The 22,838-nt window shown below is 52.3% G+C and overlaps 7 protein-coding genes across 7 annotated transcripts; 3 read left to right on the forward strand and 4 right to left on the reverse strand.

The window, feature by feature from the left end:
- Nucleotides 1–11: 11 nt before the first annotated feature.
- Nucleotides 12–1,239, reverse strand: MFIFM68171_02847 (uncharacterized protein; the record flags this gene model as incomplete). The annotated part of the gene is made up of 2 exons (XM_071058269.1): nucleotides 12–265; nucleotides 357–1,239. The coding sequence occupies 2 exons, from the start codon at nucleotides 1,237–1,239 to the stop codon at nucleotides 12–14; spliced, it is 1,137 nt and encodes a 378-aa protein (XP_070914370.1).
- Nucleotides 1,240–4,598: 3,359 nt separating this feature from the next.
- On the forward strand, nucleotides 4,599–6,160 carry MFIFM68171_02848 (uncharacterized protein; the record flags this gene model as incomplete). Its single annotated transcript, XM_071058270.1, has 5 exons — nucleotides 4,599–4,663; nucleotides 4,732–4,971; nucleotides 5,025–5,296; nucleotides 5,350–5,645; nucleotides 5,696–6,160. The coding sequence occupies 5 exons, from the start codon at nucleotides 4,599–4,601 to the stop codon at nucleotides 6,158–6,160; spliced, it is 1,338 nt and encodes a 445-aa protein (XP_070914371.1).
- A 769-nt stretch (nucleotides 6,161–6,929) lies between these two features.
- MFIFM68171_02849 (uncharacterized protein) lies at nucleotides 6,930–7,154 on the forward strand (the record flags this gene model as incomplete). Its single annotated transcript, XM_071058271.1, has 1 exon — nucleotides 6,930–7,154. One exon carries the CDS (start codon nucleotides 6,930–6,932, stop codon nucleotides 7,152–7,154), a length of 225 nt encoding a protein of 74 aa, XP_070914372.1.
- A 2,385-nt stretch (nucleotides 7,155–9,539) lies between these two features.
- Nucleotides 9,540–10,293, reverse strand: MFIFM68171_02850 (uncharacterized protein; the record flags this gene model as incomplete). The annotated part of the gene is made up of 2 exons (XM_071058272.1): nucleotides 9,540–10,054; nucleotides 10,140–10,293. The coding sequence occupies 2 exons, from the start codon at nucleotides 10,291–10,293 to the stop codon at nucleotides 9,540–9,542; spliced, it is 669 nt and encodes a 222-aa protein (XP_070914373.1).
- A 1,966-nt stretch (nucleotides 10,294–12,259) lies between these two features.
- On the reverse strand, nucleotides 12,260–12,841 carry MFIFM68171_02851 (uncharacterized protein; the record flags this gene model as incomplete). Its single annotated transcript, XM_071058273.1, has 1 exon — nucleotides 12,260–12,841. One exon carries the CDS (start codon nucleotides 12,839–12,841, stop codon nucleotides 12,260–12,262), a length of 582 nt encoding a protein of 193 aa, XP_070914374.1.
- Nucleotides 12,842–17,679: 4,838 nt separating this feature from the next.
- Nucleotides 17,680–18,304, forward strand: MFIFM68171_02852 (uncharacterized protein; the record flags this gene model as incomplete). The annotated part of the gene is made up of 3 exons (XM_071058274.1): nucleotides 17,680–17,866; nucleotides 17,937–18,128; nucleotides 18,219–18,304. The coding sequence occupies 3 exons, from the start codon at nucleotides 17,680–17,682 to the stop codon at nucleotides 18,302–18,304; spliced, it is 465 nt and encodes a 154-aa protein (XP_070914375.1).
- A 1,504-nt stretch (nucleotides 18,305–19,808) lies between these two features.
- On the reverse strand, nucleotides 19,809–22,373 carry MFIFM68171_02853 (uncharacterized protein; the record flags this gene model as incomplete). The annotated part of the gene is made up of 2 exons (XM_071058275.1): nucleotides 19,809–21,727; nucleotides 21,809–22,373. The coding sequence occupies 2 exons, from the start codon at nucleotides 22,371–22,373 to the stop codon at nucleotides 19,809–19,811; spliced, it is 2,484 nt and encodes an 827-aa protein (XP_070914376.1).
- Nucleotides 22,374–22,838: the final 465 nt, after the last annotated feature.

The raw sequence follows: 22,838 nt of genomic DNA on the forward strand, positions 1-22,838 counted from the left end.
AGCGCGTCAATTCAGAGATACTGGAGGCCGATGTCTTTCGTCACCTTGATGGCATCCTGAAGGGTTTGACCTAGGTGTATTGACGGGTCCGTTAAACCCCCTGTGCTCTCCAGTACTGACCTTGTCTTGGATGTGAGTTGGGTCCCCACCTCACCCCCCCAGACATACGAGAGGCAGGCGTATCGACACGGAGTAGCCACCGCCACGATGCGATCCTCTTCGACATCGATGAGTCGCAAAGCCGGCGGCCCCGAGGCAATCGACGCTGCCGGGGTGGCGACCTCGTTGCGGTGGCATTCCTCGCAAGTCCGGACCCATGTGCGGAGTCTCTCCAAATCCGCAGTATCCCGGCTGACAGAGAGGCCTTGGAGTGGAAGCGCGGTTTGTTCGGGTGCCAGCATTTTGCACCACCATCCTTGGAGCCAAGCCCTCGAGCTCGACCTCGAGCCGTAATGCATATTCCGGACCATCGTCAAGAACACTCAACCGCATCTTTCCGTTCTTGGTCCCTCTGGCCGCTCTGGCCGCTCTAGCCGCGTTGATCTCTTCTGGCGTGCATAGGTCTTGCATACCTTGACGGACGAGGGTACAAAAAGAGCACCTGGTCTCTTCGTCGAGCACCCTCGGAAGGGCTCGGAGTTCGATGGTTGAAGGTCCCGGCTGATTATTCCCGGGCAAGTCGCGACATGTGAGAAGGGTTGCAAAGTCGATATGTCGGCACATGTCGCACAGATGCTCCGGATCGTCCTTCTCCAGGACCGGGGTTGAATGGATAAACCACTCTTCATCCCTTTCTTCATGTGCTTTCTCTTCCGAGTCTATTCTCCATTGTCCGTCAAAATAATGGTGCTTGTACTCATCAAACTTCTTATTCGCTCTCTCGAGCGCCGTGTCGTAGTCTTCACCTCGTACTTCAACATCTTGGTTCCCCTCGTCTTCGGTCTGCAACCAGACCTTGATACACGCTCGGTTTTCATCGGACATGGGATTCTCGTAATACCCGTCGTCCTCTAGGGCCTCTTTATCCGTGGGAGTGAGCGCCTCGCTCGAACTGCGATGCGATTTCGACGCGGCCGGGTCTGGGGCAGATTCAGAGCCCTTCCGAGAGGTTTCCCCTGCTGAGGTCCCGGTTCTCGATGGCGGATCAGGACCATCCGCCCTGCGTTCGCTTCTGAAATGGTCAAATAGTCGAGAGCGCGTGGCAAACTTCAATCGGCGCTTGTCGATCTGACGGTCCATTCTGTGTCGGCGGCGACGGGTCCTTGTTACTATCGAGGTATGTGGAATGGTGAGTTTTTTGATCGAGTCGAAACTGTGGGAAGTCCGAGACTATATCACCCACTCTTTGTGGCGATGTTACTGTGGCGCATATGGCAGTGGAGTAATTACTAAAACATGTACCTAAATAACGTGCATTAATTGTGGTGATCGCTACGTCGGGGTAGGTTCTGCGACTGAAAGACGACCTATCGCGCCGAGGAGGCAATCTAAAGACATCATGTATGGTAGTTGGGCATTCAAAGATTTGCGTAATTTGTAATATCGCAGCGATCCATGATAGGCAGTATAACGGCTTAGGTAACGCCTCGTACGTGGCTAAGAACGACCCTGGGTTCTTCAGGCCAGTCGAATATCTTTGTGTAGAATAGGGGGTGATCCAGGGGGTGGGAAAGACAAAGCACTATAAGCTACCGTAAGTAGCATACATGTACTGCAGTACCTAGCGCTCGCTATCACCTATGGATTCCAGACTACCCTAGTTATACGAAGCAAAACAAGTACCATGAGCACAGGAGTTGATGAGTGACTACGCCGCATTACGTCTCTCTTGTGATCGATGTCTTCCGGATGAAGGTCAACTGGCGTGTGTGGACATCCGGAAAACCCCATGGCACGGCCTCGGGTGCCCGAATATGGACCCGTGGTACCTTGGAGCAGCCGCGGAATCGCCGAATCGGATATTCCGGACAACGACCGGAAAGTCTGGGGAAACCCACGCTGATGTGGCCGAAGGCGCTTCGATGATGGATAGCTCGCCTCAAGACGATCAAATCCCATCATGCCGGTCGGGCAGCCATTCAGGTTGCCTAACAGGAACCAGTTGCGGCAGTCATGCTCCTCTCAGGCTTGCCAGGGGCGTGTTGGGGCCAGCAGTTCCGTTTTGCGTAAACCCCAGGCAGATGAGCTGAGGAGCATTGAGCGACCGTTAAAACTCGCCAATACTGATCAAATCCATTCGTTCAGAGATGTCGATCTGAAGCTCTTGTGATCTGCACATGAAAATGACAAAAACTTGCTTGTCTTAAGAATATCTCTACCCAACATATAGCCATGCCCAGTTTCTCTAAATTGCGTATCCTACCCATTGTTGGCATATTGATAATGATGAGAGAACAGACAGAATATAATGAAACGGCTCCCCCAACGCTAGCCACTAGGTGAACTGACCACCACTGAAGGAGAACGCCAGAACAAAACTATTTGTCGAATTTTCGGCACACTGGCGCGAGGATTTTGCGGCACAATACAATTTAAGCGATTGAGAGCTGCATGAAGAGGACGTCGAGCCTTCCACAGGTGAGTGAACTACCTGAGCAGTAAGGGATGCAATCAGAAGCTCTACTTACCACCTCCCAAACTTGTATCCAACCTGGACTAAATGGCCTCTCTGAGGACTCTTGTCAGCGCCGCCCTTAGCCTCGAGACAAGAAGTAACTGGGCCTCGCGGGATTGCGTGGGACATCGCCTAGCTTACCTCCTGGAAGCCAAAGCGCTCATAGAATTCCTTCAAAGCCATACCGCCTCCCTTTCCCTCTTCGTCAAGTGTCAGAACAGCCACTACTTGGTTAACTGTCCTGACCGAATCCTTAGAGCCACCAAGGCGTAGTTCAGGATGAGACTGATGCTCCCTCAGCGTCTCCAATAGCCTTGACAGCAACAGCGATCCGATACCCTTTCCCTGGTGTTCATGGTGGCAGAAGAGGGAGAGCTCAGCGGTATGTTGGTATGCCGCCCGTGAACGAAAATCATGCAGATTGGCAAAACCAACAACTGAACCCAAGGACCGGTCGACGGCCACAAGGAATGGAAGGCCTTCCGCGGCCAGCGTTTGGTACAGTGATACAAACTCAGATAGTGGCCTCGGCTGGTCATAAAACGTGACTACCTGGGCAACATGTCAGATTTCTAGAGATCCTAACTCCGAAGGGGTTCTGCTTGCTGTATTTAGAGCATAATGGGCATGGATCTCGGCCACGCGGTGCATGTCGTCCTCATGGGCAGCGCGAATCTCAAAGCGTCCTGCCATAAGTATTAGCCGCTCGATACTGGATCAATTCCCCCGTCTTCTTAGCTAATCCTGTTAGAGACTAGCAGGCGTGAAGGTGGATGGATAGCAACGAGCGATAATGGATAGTGCAGACAGGAGTACCTTGGCTAAGGTACCTGAGGCAAGGTAGTATGCGGGGTTCAATTGTCTAGTGGACTAGTGTCGGGTTCGGTGCCCCGAATTTTCATGAGTCAGCAGGTACTGTGCAGTGAATTCCTTGCAGCCCTTGCTTACGTGTAGGCTTCCGGTTACGATATCCGTCTTGCCGTTTTGGTCGATATCGCGCCCCATCAATGGTTCGTATCAACCCTGATGATAACGGAAAGCCGTGACAAACTGGCCTTTCTATGAGGACGGAGTTGAATGTGCTCATAGTTGCAGGCGAAAAGGCAAAGCGTTATGGAATTAAATGAAGATGGTATTGGTGCTGGGGTTCCCAACACACATAGATCGGCACCAGTGAAAGGCGGCCCGTTTCATACAGCTACCTTATGTTTGTCTTTGTCAGTGGTCTGGTCGGGCCAGAGGCTGGATGAAGTGGCAAGCATCGCATAATTACAAGCTAGAGGTGAAAAAGGGCGCTTTAACGGCCTATGTTTCCTAGGGCTAGCTAGCTAGTAACACGGTGGGCTGGTGGCTGATTCCGCAGCGAGGACCGCTATTAATAACAAAGCTTCTGGTAACGCTCATCTTTTGGAGAGCAACCAGTGCTATGGAAATATCAGAAAGACAGCACTTGATCGTGTGATTGTATTGCTTGTGTGTGCCCAGAGAGCCTTGAGTACATGGCAAAGGATCGGCTTTGCGGGCGTTTCCTCAAACTCATCTTCAGGGAAGGGGGGGTTGGCTTTATGGACTCATCATCTTCTTCCGTCATCTCCTCTTATATTTGCAATTTTAATCTTTGTTAAGAATTCTGTGAGGACATGGTTTGTCCCAAGTGGCTCTTTGGCAGAAATTCAGCAAGGACCCGCTTTGCTTCTGTCGTGAGTTCCGTCAGTTCGGCAAGAGCTAGGGGGTCCATGCACAAGCAGCTGTTTGCAGAGAACTTTGGGAAAACGCCATCACTCAGAGGGTTTGGCCCGTGCACCGCACATTCTGTGGCAACCTCCCCACTCGCTCCTTCACGCTAATCCTAGAAGCGTTAGCGCCAAAATCGCCCACCATGGCAGGCAACAAGCACTCTTTGCAGTCTGCTTGGCAGACTTGGCAGACTTGGCAGACTTGGCAGATCACAACGGCTCTTTCATTGATGCTGAAGTTATCCACCATGGACATCTCCACCGGCAGCGAAACCGACGATTTTCTGGCGCGACGCGGCGCCATTCACGCTCCGTCAGGTGGTTTGCCGTATCCCTATGTCGGCTCCCACCCACGCATCATCGCATGTCTGATCGATGAAGAGCTCGACAACCTCGTCCGCGGGCGTTTGATTGCGATGACACCGATGATACATTTCGCGGCCGGCTCCGGGACGCTGTGGACTGCATTAAACCGGACGTGCTAACTTCCCTTTGCGCGTACCGCATCGGATTCGAAGGCAGCACCACAGAGCTGAGCTTGCTGGTCACCGTTCTCCCGGGTTCGTTGACGCCGTCCGAAGCTGTCCAAGCTATCATAAAACTCTCTGCCGTCCTGGAAAGGTAAGCTTTTAAACCAAAGATTTTTCTTCGACTTCTCTTCCTGACTTGTGTAGCTACGACAAACGCTTAGGCGACATTGCTATCGAGGTCGCGGAACAGACGATATTCCTGGCTGACGGTGGTCAAACTGAGGCTGAGACGTCTCCCGGAAAAAAACCAAGTGAAGAGGTCAAATCAATGTCCTACGGCGCGTCTCCTCCGACCGGCTCGAGCATCGGCCTTGCGGATGATCAACAGGGTGCAGGTACGCTAGGCGCCTTCCTCCGTATCGTTACGGACGGCACGGCCCAGTACTTTGGGTTGACGTGCAGCCATGTTCTCTCCTGTAGGTACCTTTCCTTTACCTGGGTACCCTGCCATGGGCTGATTTTTTTCTAGCTTCCAAGATGCCCACCGAACCTGGTCGCGATGTATCGAGCGTGGTCTGTCCCGCCGACAGAGACAACCTCCATTGGTGGCTAGCCGCCGAGAACATCATTAGGTTCCGCAGCACCGCTTTTGCCCGGGTCCAGGAGGCGCAAGCCCAAAAGCTTCACTGCATGACATTTCAGCGTACCGCCGGTGCAATGTATGCATCGTCAGGCTTACGAGCAAGCCTACTAGATCACTGGGTACTGGACTGGGCTCTCATCAAGCTTGATCCAGCGCGCTTTACATTCGAGCAATTGCACAACGTAGGTCCTTATAAGTAGCTAATACCTGGTGCCTTAGCTAACATCCACAGTTCCCTTCGCAGTCCAGCTGCGAAAGGTTCGAGGTCGATCTAAGTGGCGACGATTGGAAGGAGACGGATTGGAAGCGCCGCACAACGTACGCAGCAGCCGCAAAAGGCTCCCGCGTGTTCAAGATCGGTCGCACAACTGGCCACACGGCTGGCCGACTTCACGATATTGATTCCAGCGTCACGATTGGCTATACCGTGGATAGGCCTCACGGCAAGCGTAATGTTCTGGTAAAGGGCAAAGCTCTTGTTGTTCACCCGGGTAACAGCCGGTTTGCCGATTGCGGCGACTCAGGCGCACTTGTGCTCAACGGCCATATAGAGGCCGTTGGGATTGTCACCGCCGTTGCTAACGGTTCGGTGGCTTCCGGTGCTGTGTATGTCTCGCCCTTCGAGGCGGTCATCGACGATATCAAGGAGATTCTACAGCGTGGACCTGTCGGAAAAGTCCAGGTTGAGCTCCTCTAGCAGACCTAACAGGAAGGTCCCTATTTAGCGCATTTCCGGCGGTTAGCGTTAACGAGCACAAGCCGAGATAATGAGTTGGGGAAAACTGTCCCCCGAGGACAGGGTCCCTCTGATCAGAGGGTCACATTTACTGGAATGGCGCCCCGGGGGCTGGAACTTGCCGTGGGCCCATTTTCCTTTTGCTCCATAAGTAGGGCTGTCCTGGCCATTGCCCCTTGAGACAGGACAATCAATTTAGTACTCTCTTTTCATACCTGTTGCAGGCTCAATTGACGAGCTTTCTTTGCGTGCAAAGCGATCTCCCCCTGATCAGAGGGAGCTCTGTCTGTACATGTAGTTTTGGCCTAGTTTAGGCCGTGGGGACCTAATTTGTGGTGGTGTCGCCTGGCCTGTCTTGTCTATCTTGCCTGTCTGGCATTTGGCTATCTTTGCCCTGCCTCTTGTTTTAATGAGTATATGGGTGTAGATGTGTGTTTCTGCACCATTTCAATAAATATGCAGTGCTCTCCTGTTGTATGTTTTGTGGGTGCAAGTCCGAAGTCCGCAAATCTTCGCATTCGCTTGATAGCTTCCCGTGTGGAGCAAAGCCTATGATACTTGTTGGCGCTCAAGGGGGAGAAAACAATTTCGGTAGGCCATCGAACAGTCGCGAACTTGCCGTGAGATATGCTAATTATCTAGTAACTGGTAGGCATTGTGATAACGTTCAAGTTAACTACCTATCCCAGTTCCCAGGCATGGGGTGGGATGCATCCATCAGCCACCAGCCATGATGCAGGCACTGTACGAGTGCCAGACAACGCCGAAAAGGGACCTGCGCGCAAACCTCGTCATCAACCAGACATGGTTCTTCGTCGGCGCTGGGTGGCGGAATGCCGAAGGCGACGTGGCGGTCGCTACGGCAGTGCGGTCGCTTCATGGCAAGATCGGGGTCGCAGCTACTGCGGCAGGTGCAAAGTTGGATCACCTGTTCATGAACGACGCGAACGTGTAGTAAGAGGTGATTGCGTCGTACGGGCCCGAGAATGTGCGGAGGCTCGAGAAGATTGTGAAGCGGTACGATTACCCTCGCGTCTTTCGGGAATTGGCGCTGGCGGGGCGAAGCTGCCTGCTTGAGGCAAGGTCAACAAGGTGGAAACAAGGTGGGTTGGGGTGAATAATTACCTGCGCACCTTATGCACTGTACAGTACCTACCTTACTTTAAGGTTCGGTTTTCAACCTCTCACCAGTCCGCAGTCCCTAAAGCCCCCTTTCATTGACAGCGCCCCCAGCTAGCAACTCCCAACATCGAGAAAAATAATCAAGAGTAGACTAAAGGGTTAGACTTGCAAGCTAAATGATGTGGGATAACTCTCCCTCGCTTCAACATTTATCCAAACCCCAGTTGTGCGGCGCAGCGTTCGACCCGCGAACGCAGGCATTAAAGTGCTACTGTAAGCACCTAGTTGCATGAAGGATTCCCTGATCTACAAGGCTTGGCTTGCTTGCGGTTTGACATATTTCATGCGCACTGCAACGGGTCACACTCCCCGTGCGCATTGCCACAGTACTAAGGTGTAGAAGGATATTTATAAAACGATGGCAGGTAAGGTTGGTAAGGTACCTAAGGCAAGTATTATATAAACCGGGAGCCATCGCATGGAAAACTTCCTTCCCTAGCAGGCATTTCACCATTCTGCCTTTTGGCAAACCACCCTAATTACCTTAAGTTCCATTATCAATACAGTGACAACTCATCATGCCACCAATCATCGCAGCTCGAACCCCACACATGTTCCCTCGAGGCAGAGTGTCCGCCTCTGCGAGCGCGGCAAGCGGCGCTCTGGACCTAGCTGAGGTCGTCGGCATTAGCATCGCAGTTGTCATCGCAGTGCTTCTCATCAGTGCAGTCTTGATCATATACCATAAGAAAAACGGCGACTCGAGCGATAGACAGACACCGGAGGCTGCCGCAATCCATCGAGATAGGTTGTACGACGTCATGGCGAAGAGGCAGCGCGAACTCCGAAACGGCCAACAAAGGGCCGACTCCGATTCAGACTGGGAGGTGGAGGTATTACACCCAATGCCGGAAACGCCACGGTGACCCGGGAAGCAGGGAGTAGGGAGCAGGGGAGCCGAAGCGATCCTAGGTCGCGGCTGGGAAACATCGCTTGGGCGGGTTGTGGACGGCATCGCGAAGCCTCACCACCCGGATGTGCTAGTTCAGATTCCCTCCGCCAAAAAGTCAGTCTCTCGCAAGGAGTTGAGGGTGAGATCTGTATTCTGAGCCTAGAAAGAGGAATCAACTCGTATAATTACTACTAGCCTTCGAATCTCTCGCGTCTCAGTTATGGGCAGGGTCCCTTCCTGTCCTTCGCCTAACAAGTTAACAACCAGTTAATTGAACCGCTGTGCTGAGGTATCTCGGTAAGCACCACTACTAGTGGTGCCCCTAAGGGCTGAGCGGAAAAGCGACGTGGGCCGTGGCACGGGTGAGACTGTCCTGGCTCTGTTCTTGAGTCTGTACCGTCCGTCCAGTGCTTCCTTGACTTTTGTCACTTACAAGTTTGTGTGCAAGTTTGGAGACACCTTGCTGAATCACGGAATGGCGCTCAGAGCTTAGGTAGTTATATCTCAAACAGATGCGAGGTATAACCGAAAGATGCCCATGCCTGGAACCGCACATTCTTAAAGACCTGGCTACACCCAGCGCTCCTAACAGGTTAACATTAACCAAACAAGCCAAATTGGCCAATCTGACGATTGAGGCAAGTTCAAATCGATCCTGGCCATATTTGACTCGATTTGGATAGACCCACCTCTATAACGTCTTCATTAAAAAGAAGTATAGCAGGTTAGTGCCTTTGGACCTCGAAGCCTCGCGATCACGAGCCAATTAAATGATCTTAGTGATGTAGATTTTGACGCCCTACCTACTAAAGACTTATATCGTGGCCTAATATCGGTCGCGATATAGTGCAATGAGAGACAACCAATACAAATAAAGTTCGCGCTGCATTGCACTATCATACACTGTGCCTTTCAGCTGTGTGGATGGGGCAGTGTAGTAGAGGAAGCCAGGTATCTGCGGTAAGTACCTACAGCTTCACCACTTATTCAGCACGCTCAGTTGTAACTCGTGCCTGCGCACCCTCCGATCAGATCCTTTCACGTTCTTTTCGTACTTTATCGTGGCCTCCCCCACTACTCTCACCGATCCTGGAGCTAAAGTAGATTAGTGATCTATCTAATAGGCTACGCAGGAGTTCTAAAGATGATCTGGTGGTTCTGTGGCGTCTTGGATTATGCATCTGGATCTAGACGTTCTGTAAGTTGTGATACTAGTAGAATTGGTGGTTTTTGCCACAGGTTCACTTGACCCTGACTCGTCCACCGCTACTGACGAATTGGCGAATTGAGCCTCAGCAGAGGCGTAGCATTGTCGGATCTCTCAGACATGTTGATGAAGCGCCGGATAATATCGTGTGCTAACGCCTGATTGTTGCGATGGAGGACCACGGTGGCGCCGGCTACCCGCATACCACTCCATATAGTATCTGTCTCGGCCCTGCCCTCATCCAGCCTAGTTGCGGCAATGGTCACGCTGTGGTAGGTGTCAGGATTGACGATGTTCTGGAGGAGTCGGGTGTAACGCTGCTGCGTGCTTCCGATCCGGTTGTAGGCCACAGCATGCAAGAGGATGATACCGTCAAGTTGGTGGTGTCGCGAGCTCCGCTTACTAGCTAACCATTCCGCCAAAGCTTCGATTATTTCCCGGTCGCTGAGCCTGTCGTTGTCGAACCCGGGATGGTCCAGCAAGACGATGGAGTGGCCATCGAGCTTGAATGAGATCGCTTCGATTTCGTACGTACAGGGATCTACGCCATGTCCGATGCGCATGGCGTCCCGGCCTGACGCGCGGGCGGCAAATGTGGCCTTGCCAGCACCCGTGATACACCCAACAGCGCGATCAGGATCGCACGGGGCTTTGCTCACGTCTCAGACGCGCCAAATCTGTCAAGCGAGCCGGCCGCAGATGGTCTGTCTCCTCTCGTTCGCTTTGCTCGCCCCGTTGCGGTCTATCCTGGTCTTTCTTGGGGTCGTCTCTCTCTGCCAAAGCAGGCGGCGCCGCCATAGCTGAGTCGGACATGGACGAGATCTCGAAGGATAACTCACTGCAGGACGATGGGGCTTCACCGGAACCATGACGTGAGCTCCGAGATCTGCCGTCAAGACTCAGGCTGCCTCCCCTGTCGGAACCTTCGGGCGCACGGGGGATGGCAAAGAGAGCCAGCTGCTGGAGGTGGTTCCCAACGTGTCGGCGGAATTGATGGGACGCTACCGTCACGACCGTGTCGGCCTTGACTTTGCCGGGAAGCGCTAGTCGCAACTTCTGATGTCATTCTTCACAGAAGGGACAATCTTGAGCTGAAATAGCGTCGGGTGCCGATTGGCTCAGGCTTACGAGGGCCGACACGTAGGTGCCAGCGAGCCCTGTGTGATGGGCCGAAATATGTGTCTGGAAGGTGGCCAGCAACCGAAAGGGTGTCTAAAAACGGTGCTACACGGCCGATGGCTGGGGCAGCGGGGAGCGCTGTGAGAACTTCAACCCATGGCTCCTGAAGTCGTTCCTTGTGATCACGGCAGTAGCGCAGATACTGTCTTCGGTTTGTGATGGCGCGCCCCAGACGCTCGAGAAGCCATTTGTTTTCAGGACGAGCCAGCCACGGATAGCGCTCTTGAACGTAATTGATATCGGACTGGTTCATGAAGGGCTCTCGGCAGTCCTGAAGTGCTTTGGTGAACCGGTCTCATGATCTATTAAAAAAGGAACTAATAGTCTTAAGGGAATAGTTCCTTATATTATAGGTATATAATATTATATTACTAACTATCAACTACGAACTTATAATATAGAGGAGGGAAGGAAGGAAGGAAAAATATAATCTTATAGTACTTTAGGGAGGTGTATATACTGACTGTTAAAGGTCTTCAACAGTTAGTCAGGGAGTAGGAGGAAAGGGACGATGAGGAAGCCCATATTAAGGCGAGGAAAGTTATATTGCGAGGCGTTATTGGCTTCGCCAAGCTTGTATATAAGGAGTTTAAGATGGAACCTGATGTATTTGACTTACTAGGCGGGTTGTAGGACGGATTTAGCTGTATCTACTGCATAGTAATATCTAATTTACCTGGTGTACTGTCTGTGATAGTGGACTTGGTGGTGTAGCTAAATGAGCCGAAATTGGCTGGCACGTTGGCTAGGGTAGTACGGCTATATGTAGATTGCGTTACAATAGTATGAATCTAGGTCTACTCAGGATAGCGGCTGAATCCGGCTGGTCCTACGGTAAGTACGCAATTTCGGTACAAAGAATGCAATGCTTCAGAACACCACAAAAGTAGAGACGTGGTATATTAAGCAATAATTACACTATAGCCCCTGATATCTAGTGCACACATTGTAAAGTACTATAGTGAGTTGGGGAAAACAGTCCCCAGAGGGTAGGGTCCCTCTGATCAGAGGGACACAGTTGCTAGGATGGTGCCCCGGGGGCTGGAACTTGCCGTGGGCCCATTTTTCTTTCGCACCATAAGTAGGGCCGTCCTGGCCATTGTTCCTTAGACAGGACAATCAATTCAGTACTTTTCTTCACACTTGTTGCAAGCTCAATTGACGAGCTCTCCTTGCGTGCAAAGCGATCTCCCTCTGATCAGAGGGAGCTCTATCTGCACATGTTGTTTTGACCTTGTTTAGGCTGCAGGGACCCGATTTGTGGTGGTATCGCCTGGCCTGTCTTGTCTATCTTGTCTGTCGGGCATTTGGCCGTCTTTGCCCTCCCCCTTGTTTTTGGTGGGTATGTGGGTGTAGATGTGTGTTTCTGCACCATTTCAATAGCAATCTGAAACCAATTAATAAGACGTTTTTGGAACCTAATTCTACCTCTAAACACCTACTACGGTAAAGGACAGACAACAACTTGTGCTACCAAATGCCTCCTTATACATCATTGATGGCTGAAGGGAAATTACCAACCTCTCTTCTCACTATTAGTCGCCTGAATTCCAATCCCCACGCTGTCCAGCACCTGTTTCGCCCTCCTAAGCCCATTCCTTTAGGTGGTATAAACTAGTCGCACACCCTGGCCAGCACCCTGGGGGAAGCTCACATAGGTATCATCCCCAACAGGCACCAGCTCAATATTATGCTGTTTGCCGACCTCACAGGGCTGCTTAGCAGTGAGGTACTGGGTGTAGGTGGCGGCCCAGGTGGCCTTGCCGCCGGCGGCAGGGACGTTCAAGCGACCTAGGTGCTGGTCACGGTTGTTGGTATAGGTAGTGCCGGCGCACGATCCGGAGCCGCGGGTGCTAAATACATCAACTTGTACGCCGTTGTTGTTGCTCAGGCCGCCGGGGACGTAGTTGAACTCGAGCGAGCATTGAGCGCCGGCTGCAGCTTGGGGGACGGTGAAAGAGTAGAGGCCCGATTGACCGTATTCTCCCCCCTGGGTCATACGGTACAAGAAGCTCCAGGTGTTGGGGTTGGAACACCAGTTGGGCCAGGAGCCCCAGGAGAGGGAGTGGAAGACTACTTTGTCCGGTTGGATCTCGCCTATGGCGCGAGCAGAAACCTCGGCTGGGGCAGCGAGAGAGATGCCGAAGAGAGCGAGGATGGTGAGAATGCTATTGGTGAACATTCTGGTTTTGTTTTCGAGATTTCGATGTTGGTTGTGTGTATGTGTTTGGTTTGAGTGAAGGTGAGGTCAGTTGAAGCTGATGTCGGTGAGGATAGGATGATATAAAACCTGTGAACGCAATGGCCGGATTCAGCAGTCACTATATACACGAGGTTCTGGCCGTTCGAGCAGGCTTACTATCCTGATATAACGTTACCATTACCGGTATCGGTAATCGCGGCCGCCACCTTTGCTACACAGCTGTGTCTATCACCTGCTATCTAGAACGTCTAAGAATAGGGCATATCGTGCCCATCCCCCAAGCACGGCGTCAAACCATTGTCTGTCTCAGCTGTTTAGCTTCAGAAAATACAGGTATAAATAGTAACGTTGCCTCTAGCCATTCTTAACGCTGTTCCCGTAATGAGATTGTCTGCGCAATGAGCAGGTGATTTGCAGCACACCACCTAACATAGCCCTCATTCGCTGGACCAAGCCCTATGGCTGATTGGTACCGCTATCACCCCACTCGGAAAAATGGGGAACGTATGACAGTGGCTACTGGACGTCATATGAGCAAACTACTAAGTACTTTCCTTTGATGATGTGCTTGTCTGTTGCTTCAGCTTCGTCTAAGCCTCGAGTGAACAGTTGCCTGTGGCCCTGCCACGGTTGGTTACCTCCCTGCCGTAGGTACCTAAGGTAGGTAAACCTCAGTCTCCCTTCCTACACAACGCAAACGAAATCTGTGTATTGCCGAGTGCAGATACATGGAAACAGGAATTGGCTGTATGGAAGGTAACAAGGACCTTGTATTTACTATCGTTGCCACCGCAAATAGTGACATGACCCAGCCAAATTCCGCAGTCGCAACGGCATGGTCTTACCTAATCTACCTCGTACTTAGTCCGCGATTCAACGTAGGGGATTGTGTTCGAAAACGAACCTGAGCCTTTTAATCCGTATTATTCATTATTTATGTAGGCGCCTACCTTACCTACGTACCTACCTACCTTAGCTGTTTTACCGCACACACAGAAGTCCAATGAAACACCCCGGGCCCTCAGCTTTTTTCCCCCATCATTTCTTTATTTTACCTTTTTTTTTTTTTTTTTTTTTTTCCCTTTTTACTTTTACCCCCTCATTTTTTCCGTCTCATTCCTAACGAAGTGATGATTGCGAGCATCCGATTCAGTTGCACAACGCTTCTGGCCATCAACCCCTAGAACCCCGGCACCATCATTCCTCTTCTTCAAGACTTCACGGGTCGCCTCGGCGATGTTAGCCGAATGTGGGCACTTTCGTAAGAGGCTGTCAGAAACTTACAGTACGCTGGTCCCGTTCCGCAATACCCCCACCGAGAACAGCAGAGGCCCTGTGGACATGGTTTCGTTGGACCACAAGTGCCATCGGGTGGAGGACCTAGAAGTTAAGTTAGTTCTGCCCTTGAGACACTCATACGCGAGGAGGAGCATACAATACTCCGGCCCAACGCCGCAGTAACCGTACTGTGAGCAGCACATTCCTGCTGGGCAGGGTCTCGAAGCATCACAACGATCGGGATCGGGCCCGCCTGCGGGGATTGTCAGATCAAAGGTAAGAGTCATCGGTAACTCAAGATGATGAACCCAATTTACAGTACTGGGGCCCGACACCGCAATAACCGTACTGTGAGCAGCACATTCCGGCTGGGCAGGGTCTCGAGGCGTCGCAACGGCCGGGATCAGGGCCGCCTTCACAAAGCTGTCAACCGGTATCCGGAAAGGATGATGGAGATAGTTTACAGTATGCCGGTCCAACACCACAGTAACCGTACTGTGAGCAGCACATGCCAGCTGGGCAAGGTCTTGTGGCGCTGCAGCTACCGGCTCCCTGCCGAGCTGCGAGTATCTCGACCGGACTCGCGAGGGACACCGAAGCCGTCGCTAGCAAAGCGGCAGCGAACTTGATGAGGATCATGTTGGAGTGAATCAAGTGGGGTGTTGATTTTTTTACAAGCGATGAATACTTGGGTGATTTCGAAAGTCGAGGTATCAGGGTTTATCGTCGACATTGTTCTCGGTATTATACCCCGCCATGGCCGGGGCCTAGTAAAAGGGCATCTGGGAACCGTTCGGTCCTGCGATGCATACAAACCAAATGTTTCTACAGGTCATGTGCTGCTCGAAGAGGTCCGTATATGTTGTGTTACCCATAATATCTCTCCACCATCAGCTGGAATCACCGAGCGGCGCACACCTATATCTGCCATCCTATGCAGAAGCACTGCAGTGAACAGCCCACCCTTCCCACCGTCACCCCCTACTGCCGCCCCATTCCATGATATAATCAACCGTACAATGTAGAACCGAGTTCCTGCTTTATTTTTCAGACGTCGCCGCGTCTGTGGCAACGACACACAAGATACAACAGGAAGAACTCTCTAAACCTCACATTAATTAGAAGGTACCTACTGATACTAGCAGTTCCGGGCCTGCCCGCTGTGGAGGATTGAGAATCGCTGTCTGAACGAAGCTTGAGTGCCCCGCACTGAGGGCACACGAGCGGAATGGGGATTGCGGGATGGTGTGACTCGGGCCAAAGCCATTGATTTGACCTCCCCCTTGGATGCATGTGGCATGCCCCAATGAGCTGGTTCCGGGGCGGGCCGGGGCGTTGGGTTGCCCAATGGCCTTGTGACAACGGGCATGTTTGATTGACAATCCCCGATATACACTGGTCTTTCGACCGCCGAAAAACCAATATTTGCTGCATGCCAGATTCATCAACACCACCCTACTGATTCCTTGATCTGATAACTAAGGCATATGATAGGGCAAAGTTCAAGTGGCACCGTATTACAAGGTAGAACGATCACATGTAAGCGGTAATTAATAGTGAGTCTAGAGCGGCGGTTCCACGGCTAGAAGGTTGGTAGCTGAGATAATTCCTCCTGCGCCATGGTGTGATGAGAGTGGGGAGACTTGGGATCATGCCACCCATATCAGATACACATATTGATTTGCAGCAGTTTTCAGCCATTGACGTATTGATTAAAACATAACCGGCTGGTTAGCCTTTGTACGGCACCTAGCGTGCACTTTGTTTCCACCAGGATGAACAAGAGCAGACAAACATCACATAGAGTCGTCGCGCCATTCAACACAACAACAATGAATCCATCTCCATCACATATACCGACCCAGAAACGCCTTGCAAGAAACAGGCTACAGAAGCGCGGGGGACGTCCCAGAGATGCCAACCCCGGGCACCACGGTTCAGTTATTACTATCAACAAACGCGTCTCGAGTGATAGAGCTGGCATCCTTGCCCTCTTCCGCTTCTTGATTCCATATGGTGCTCGAACTGGGAGACTACGGTCGCCTATGCCCAGTGTGACAGAGTTCAAGGCGATTCGATATCCGCCGGAAACCGCTACTACCAGAGCTTCTGCGAGCGGTGTTCACTCACCCGCAGTCACTGAATCCGATTGTTCTCCTTCCGCCCTCATCCCTGAGCTCCGACATCTTTCGCCACACCGCCACCAGCACCGATTGTCCAGCGACCAGCAGGCGGCAAGACCGGCCAACAGATCTTCAGATCGTCTCACAAAGACAAGACGGTACGCAAAGACACCGGTATTTGCTATCGGCGACTTGGAGCGGGCACATTCCATACGAAGGAGTTCCTCGTTTGCTATCAACTCGGGTATTAGTGAAGTTGCACGGACACAGTATTTCCTTCCGGAGACACTGGACGCAGATTCCCTATACTCAACAGAAACGATCGATAGCGCCACCCGTCAAATACATCATACACCCGACCACTCACCAACTCTCCGGAGACGCGAGTCGTCTAGGATGCTCGCCACACGGGACATGAGCCCTCGCCTACGGCAGGACAACATCACTCTGCAGATATGCATAGAATTGTTAACCGACGAGCTTTTGAACGCCACTACCAGTTTGTCGGAGGGATCTGGAACCGGGATCTCGGAGTTGAGATTGCCTCTATGGCTAATGATTGAGGCGTACGAACATCTGCGCGACCAGGTTCTGGAATGTGGATCAAGCCACTGGGGAGAAGCAGAGAGGTTGGCAGGGGTACAGATCATGTTTGAAGTCTGGGTGAAGTCGCTTCGAAACATTTATGCGAACTTGGGGGGGATATCAGGGGATACCCACTGGTTATCTGAGGTCGTGGAAATGGACGAGGTTGTGAATTGACTTCTGTATACTAGTGTCGACGTTACAGAACGCGAATACAAGCTTGGCCCCTTCCTTGAGTGTTTCGGATACAGCTTAATTAGTGCGAAACCCAGCAACCGGGGTCATTGGGTATGTCCATGTCATAGGTTCCCGCCGTCGATGGGGCCGCTTTGTCTGAACGGTTGGAACAAGCCTTTCTCGCATCTCGCTAGATGCGGCCTGGTCCCTACCGGTTGACACTGGTAGCACCTGAGACCACCAACCATACGTTGGGACGGCACGAATAGAGTGAGCTGACGGATTATCCTGATGGCATGATTTCCTGGGTCTCGTGTACACTCACACCACCATCCCGAACCTCCTGATTCCTACCTGCATTCCATGTGTCGTGATCGGGAGCAGCACCATCAGCCGCATGCTTCCCTCAGCGGCGGAACAACGTGCTGAACCTGCCCATTATTTCCGCATCACACTCTACTGATAGTCTCTATACTTCTCAGTGTGATCAGGCCATCGCAATACCGTTTTGGGAAGCCAGCTTGAAGTACCATGTTGCTGTTTTTGTGATATTAAAGCACGAGGAATTCCACAATGACGAGGAGACCGGAAACCCGCCTGCCACCATTATTCAAAGTACCCACTTATCGTCACAACAGAGACAAAATTTCTACCATGAAACTTCTTTTCCTCATTGTAATTTTCCTCAGCGCCGCCGTCTCTCATCCGTCGGCCCAAGCCCCATGTAGATCCGAAGCAGGCTGCATCCGACCCCCATATCAAATGGTCCATCTAGTCTTCCATGCCGCAGCCGCCACGTACGACTTGACCATCCCAAGCGATGGACAATCCCATCCTACAAGTTGCGCACACCCTTCCGTCCTCTTCCCCCGTTTCCATCCCTTATTAACCGAAGTCCGCCGAGTCCCTAGACAACGGCCTGAACGTCAACCTCATCACCGCCCCCGACTTCAACATTGACCAGTGCCAGTTCAGCACCCACCAGCCGGCGACGTTCGTCTGGCAGACCACCAAGGACAACCCGCCGGTGAGCGAATATGCCGTCGGACCGCCGCAGCCCGTCGATGCGGTCACCTGCCGGGGGACTTGTATCCCGACCTATGGTACGCGCACGTTTCGTGTAAACCCCGTGGCGAAGGGTAAATGTAGTGTGATGTGATCTGCACGACCAGCAAGTGCTCACTCAGATTCAGGAACGTGCTTCGAGAACAATGCATATATCGGGCACTGTTGCAATGGATACTGTGCGGCGACCAAATGTCGTCCGTGGCGCCTCTGAGAATGGGGAGGCCAGTGGGTTGAAGACGAATGCTGTAAAATGGAGGCGGCTGGTGGAGTATGGAGAGATAGTGTGGGAGGTGCTCTCTTTGTGTTGTCGGCTGCTTCTTCGCAACGGCTGAACGTCTGGCACTTGTTTCGGAGAGTCAGAATATGCGGAAATGTAATAATGGCGTTGGGAGCCGGAGAGTACGTGTTATATTGGTTGCGATACTTATAGGGTCGGTAAGCATACAGTACCTATCTTGATAACAATTTGTGCTCTTTTAGGTGCCCTTTATCATCTCTTCAATTGAACTAAACGTCCGGTATACCGATAATAAAACCGTAGTAAGGCGGTACAAGGTTGGCAGTCCCGGATCGGCCGGAGGACAGATGGCTTAAAGAATACTACCTGCCTTGGGAAGCCATGTGCCAGCTCCGTTGACAGAAACACCACCATCCCACTGCAACCACAGCAACGCCGGATTCCAATGTCTCTTAAGTGTGTTTTGATTCAAACACAATCAACGGTAAAATTCAAGGTGATAAACAGCCAGATGATTACAAAACAACCTTAGAGTTACGCTCCCGGGGGGGGGGGGGAGGGGGGATTACGCGATCATGAGAATAGGTGGGCGTCGATTTTGGGGTAGTATAACTACCAAGTCGCCATCTAGGACTGTGCGCTTGGGAACGTCGGGTGTCGAGGGTTTGGTGGACGGAGGGCAGCGCGGGGCCTGGAGGGCGGAACCAAAACTCGGCGTGAGGGGAGTTCAAAGTCACATACCGCGTGTGCAAATCCAGCAGCCCAAACCCAGACCACCTTGTTGTTATCATTGTTACTACAGGCATCGTTGTCATCGCCACCACAGTGAGCTAGGAACCGTTTGTTCCGATGCAAATACCATCCATTGGCCAAGTTAACCGAGTGCTAGTTCTGGCGGCAATTGAGCAACCAAGAGCGAGTTATCGCCAATTGCCTCAGCCCCGCATCCGCCTCAAGCTGGGAAGTATTGCAATGGGTAGCCGCATTGTCTTCCACGCGAATTCTGGGAAGCACTACCAATACCGAAAATGCACCGCTCATGTGGGCTAGGGGAAGCAACGCCATGGACATCCACCACATTTTCGCCAGCAATATAGCTTCAACCACTGGGGATCACGCAGGTTTACGGTGAGCCTAAAGAGCATTCGGGACAGGCACCACTTAGGTACATGTATTGAGAAAATGATTCGTAGATGGCCCGAGATTAGGGCAGGTGGCCAGAAATATACCTAGCAGGTAGTTCTGTACTGTGAAAAGCTTCATCAATCGATCGTGGGTCGAGAACATCATTCAGTCCTCAGATCACCTAATCATCCCAGTGCGCCTGTCTCAAAAGAACCCGGATAACAGATGCCCGGCCCGTCCCTGATTAAAATTACCGTCTTAGCCACGACACGGCGCATGATTTAGCATGTTTTGCGCTCCAGTTTACGCATTAGGTTTTTGCTTCAGCAGTTCAGGTAACTAAGTAGGTAGTTTAAACAATAGTGATCTCGACAAGCTTGAACTGTTTGGGGACGAAATCCAGTTCCTTGTACGCCCAGGTTGCTGGGACAAAGTGCTCCAAATCCAGAACCTCAGGAGATAGCCCTTGGTTAGGGATCTCCTGCTCCTCTTGATTTCCCAGCTCGCAGAGAATCGCCGGGACACTGTCGTCATTTATGCCGCACACTCCAACACGCCGATACGTTCCGGGAGATCCCTCTTGATGTCTCAGGATCAGACACCCTAGACTGTGTATGCTATTACTCTCCCGATTGTACCGCCTATTGTTGGCCGAGACGCACGAGACGGGGAGCACGAAGAGGTCCAATCCAGCTAGGGCGGTCATCTCGCCCTCGACGTCCAGAGTGATGTCGAGCGTGCAGTTCTCACCTACCCAAAGTTTGGGGTCATAGGCGTGTCCTTCCCACCAGTGAGAGCTCTCGTCGCTAATGATCACGCCATTGGCGACGTCAACGCCCATGTGCGTGTCGTTTGTGGTCTCGGGCAGCGAATTGGTGATGACTTGCAGGTTCTCGCCGGTGTAACCCGGGATGACCGTGCCCATGAACTCCTTCCACTCGGCCAAGTGCTCCTGAGCCGTCTTGGGCGCGCGTTCCGGCCGTTTCCGTCTCTCGTGCAGACGTCCCGTTAGGAGGCACCCGGCGACCTTCAGCTGACCGGATCGGACAGCCCCGTACAACTGGCTGGTGTCGACCGTTGTGCTGACTGAGAGAACCTTGAGCATGGGCCGCGAGACTGACTTGTCGCCAAACAACTCGTAGCCCGCAAAGTCAAAGTTAGGGTCTACTTGGCCGTCTATGCATGCCCAAGACCACGACGGGGCGCGATACTCCCCCGGTCGACTAGCCGTTTTTGGCGTGCTAGACTGCCACAGTAGCTGGGCGATGAGGGGTGCTTCCCACAACCCGGCGAGGTATTTGCCAGCTGCCGGGAAGGCCAAAGACACCTGCCGCGCCAGAGCGGACAGCGCGACGAGCTTATCGGACGGGAACGCGAGGTTTAATGGCGAATAGCGTTCCACGATCGAGTTCCATGTCTTGAGTAATGCGTAGTGCTGAACATCACCAGATGCGGCCCCGCCGGTATCGCCGTCAATAGAGACACGGCTCTTACATTCCACCCGTGGCAGCATGCCAAGTGGAAAAGACTCCGAAGCCTTCAGGCAATGACATTCCCAGTAGACCTCCCTCGCAGTAAAGTGGAGGATCCGAGGCGCTAGTAGCCGCTCTTGAAGCACCCACGCCCGAGAGTTAATAGGTGCGTCGTCGACGTTCCGTGTCCACTGGCTCTCGGAGTATAGGCGGTAATTGCCCTCCGGAAATTCAGGATGCTGCTTCCCGACGTGAATAATGCACGGCAAGAGGCCATTCTTAGGACGCTCGCGGAAGAGCCCATCCTCTGGGCTCCTGGATGCTGTGGCCGAGATGTTGAGGTATGAGTTGCGGTAGACTTGCCACATCTCTGCCGACTGTTCAGCCCAGTCTTGCTTGGAGTCCTGGATGATGCAGAGCGAGTCGATCCAAATGTACTTTTGAGAGAGGGCTCTGGTGACTCCGCACGCATCAAGAAACGTCTTCGGCAGCTTACTGGCCGGAATTTCCCGGGCGTACTCGTCGAGTCTCGCTGTTGTCAAGTAGTACGGTTTGTGGGCGGCCGGATCCCCCCAGCAGTGGCTCAGCGACATATACGAAATCTTGTCCGGATCTTGAATGTCTCCAGAAGCGACGAGCCGGATGCTCTCGTCGTTCTCACCGACATCTACGAGCCGCTTGGGTAGGAAGTCAGCGTCCTTGGGCGTGGCGGTCGGCCCTTGCACGCACGAATGCCCTCGTTGGCATTGTGCAATCCATATCCTAGCCGCTACTAAAGCCGCAGCTGTTGTGGGTTCTCCTAAGGACGGAGAAGTCAGATAGGTTGTTTCTAGCTGACAGTCAGCATGTGTCCCTTGAAACTTTCTTCCTCCGAACTTACGCCCCGTGAGGTCATGGAGGGTGAAAACAAGGTTGGTAACTCCTCCGTTGACCCACTCGAAGAACAACAGGGCAAGAGTCAGTGGTTTGTCTCTCTCCCCGCCGGACGACAGAAAGTTGCCAAAGTCGTAGCCGAATGCAGCCTTTTCTTCGTCCTCAATTTCCGAATCTGGGAGACGCTGTCTGAGTTCCTCAAGGATGAAGCGGCAAAGGGGACACCCGATCGAAGCAGAGCTCTTCAGGATTTTTCGGGGAAGATGGTAGTAGACCTCGTCTACCTGCTTGCCGTCATCGCGTGCCAAGACCTTGACAGGGTACCCCGACCCAAGCATCACGCCCCGGCAGACCGGGCAAAAGATCTTATGTTCACTGTCAATCTCGGGTTCTGAAACGGACGGCAGCTTCTCACCGCGGGTGAAACGCGAAATAATCCTGCCATAAGAGGGCGGGCGTCTTGGCGGACTCTGTGCTGGCTCTTCGGATTCTTGTACAGCTGCGGCTTCTTGCGCCACCTTTTTAGCTGCTGAGAGCCGAGCCAGATCGTACTTGTATGTGTCGTTTGGCATCCTGGGTGGTGTTGGGATGGGACGCCGGTCAATCGGTCATGAGAAAGGAGAAGAGATGATAGTTCGAATGTTCATACACGCCCTTGGGGAAACAACTAGTTAATAAATAAGATGAATTTGGTGGCGCCTAGTGTGGCGTTGACACGATGCGAAGGATCGGTAGGATTTAGACTAAGCACGCATTAAGGCGAATTGGCGCAGCCTGAGCGTAGCCTCGGACATTGGCACGTGCTACCAAAATTACAACCCTGATATACACATACATCGGCTGGGATTGAGAAAATAAGATACAGAGAGATATCTTGAGAGATAGACAATTGGGGACCTCTACACAAGATAATCAAAGTTACCTCGTACACATTGAAGTTATGATTGATTCTACTTTGGACTCTGTAGAGATCGAGGAGCCCCATGCATGGTATGTCAATCGAGACGAAACGCTATCTTATCTCTTTATCGAACAAG

Source organism: Madurella fahalii (assembly GCF_045866475.1).
Source record: "Madurella fahalii IFM 68171 DNA, scaffold_2, whole genome shotgun sequence".
NCBI classification, from domain to species: domain Eukaryota; kingdom Fungi; phylum Ascomycota; class Sordariomycetes; order Sordariales; genus Madurella; species Madurella fahalii.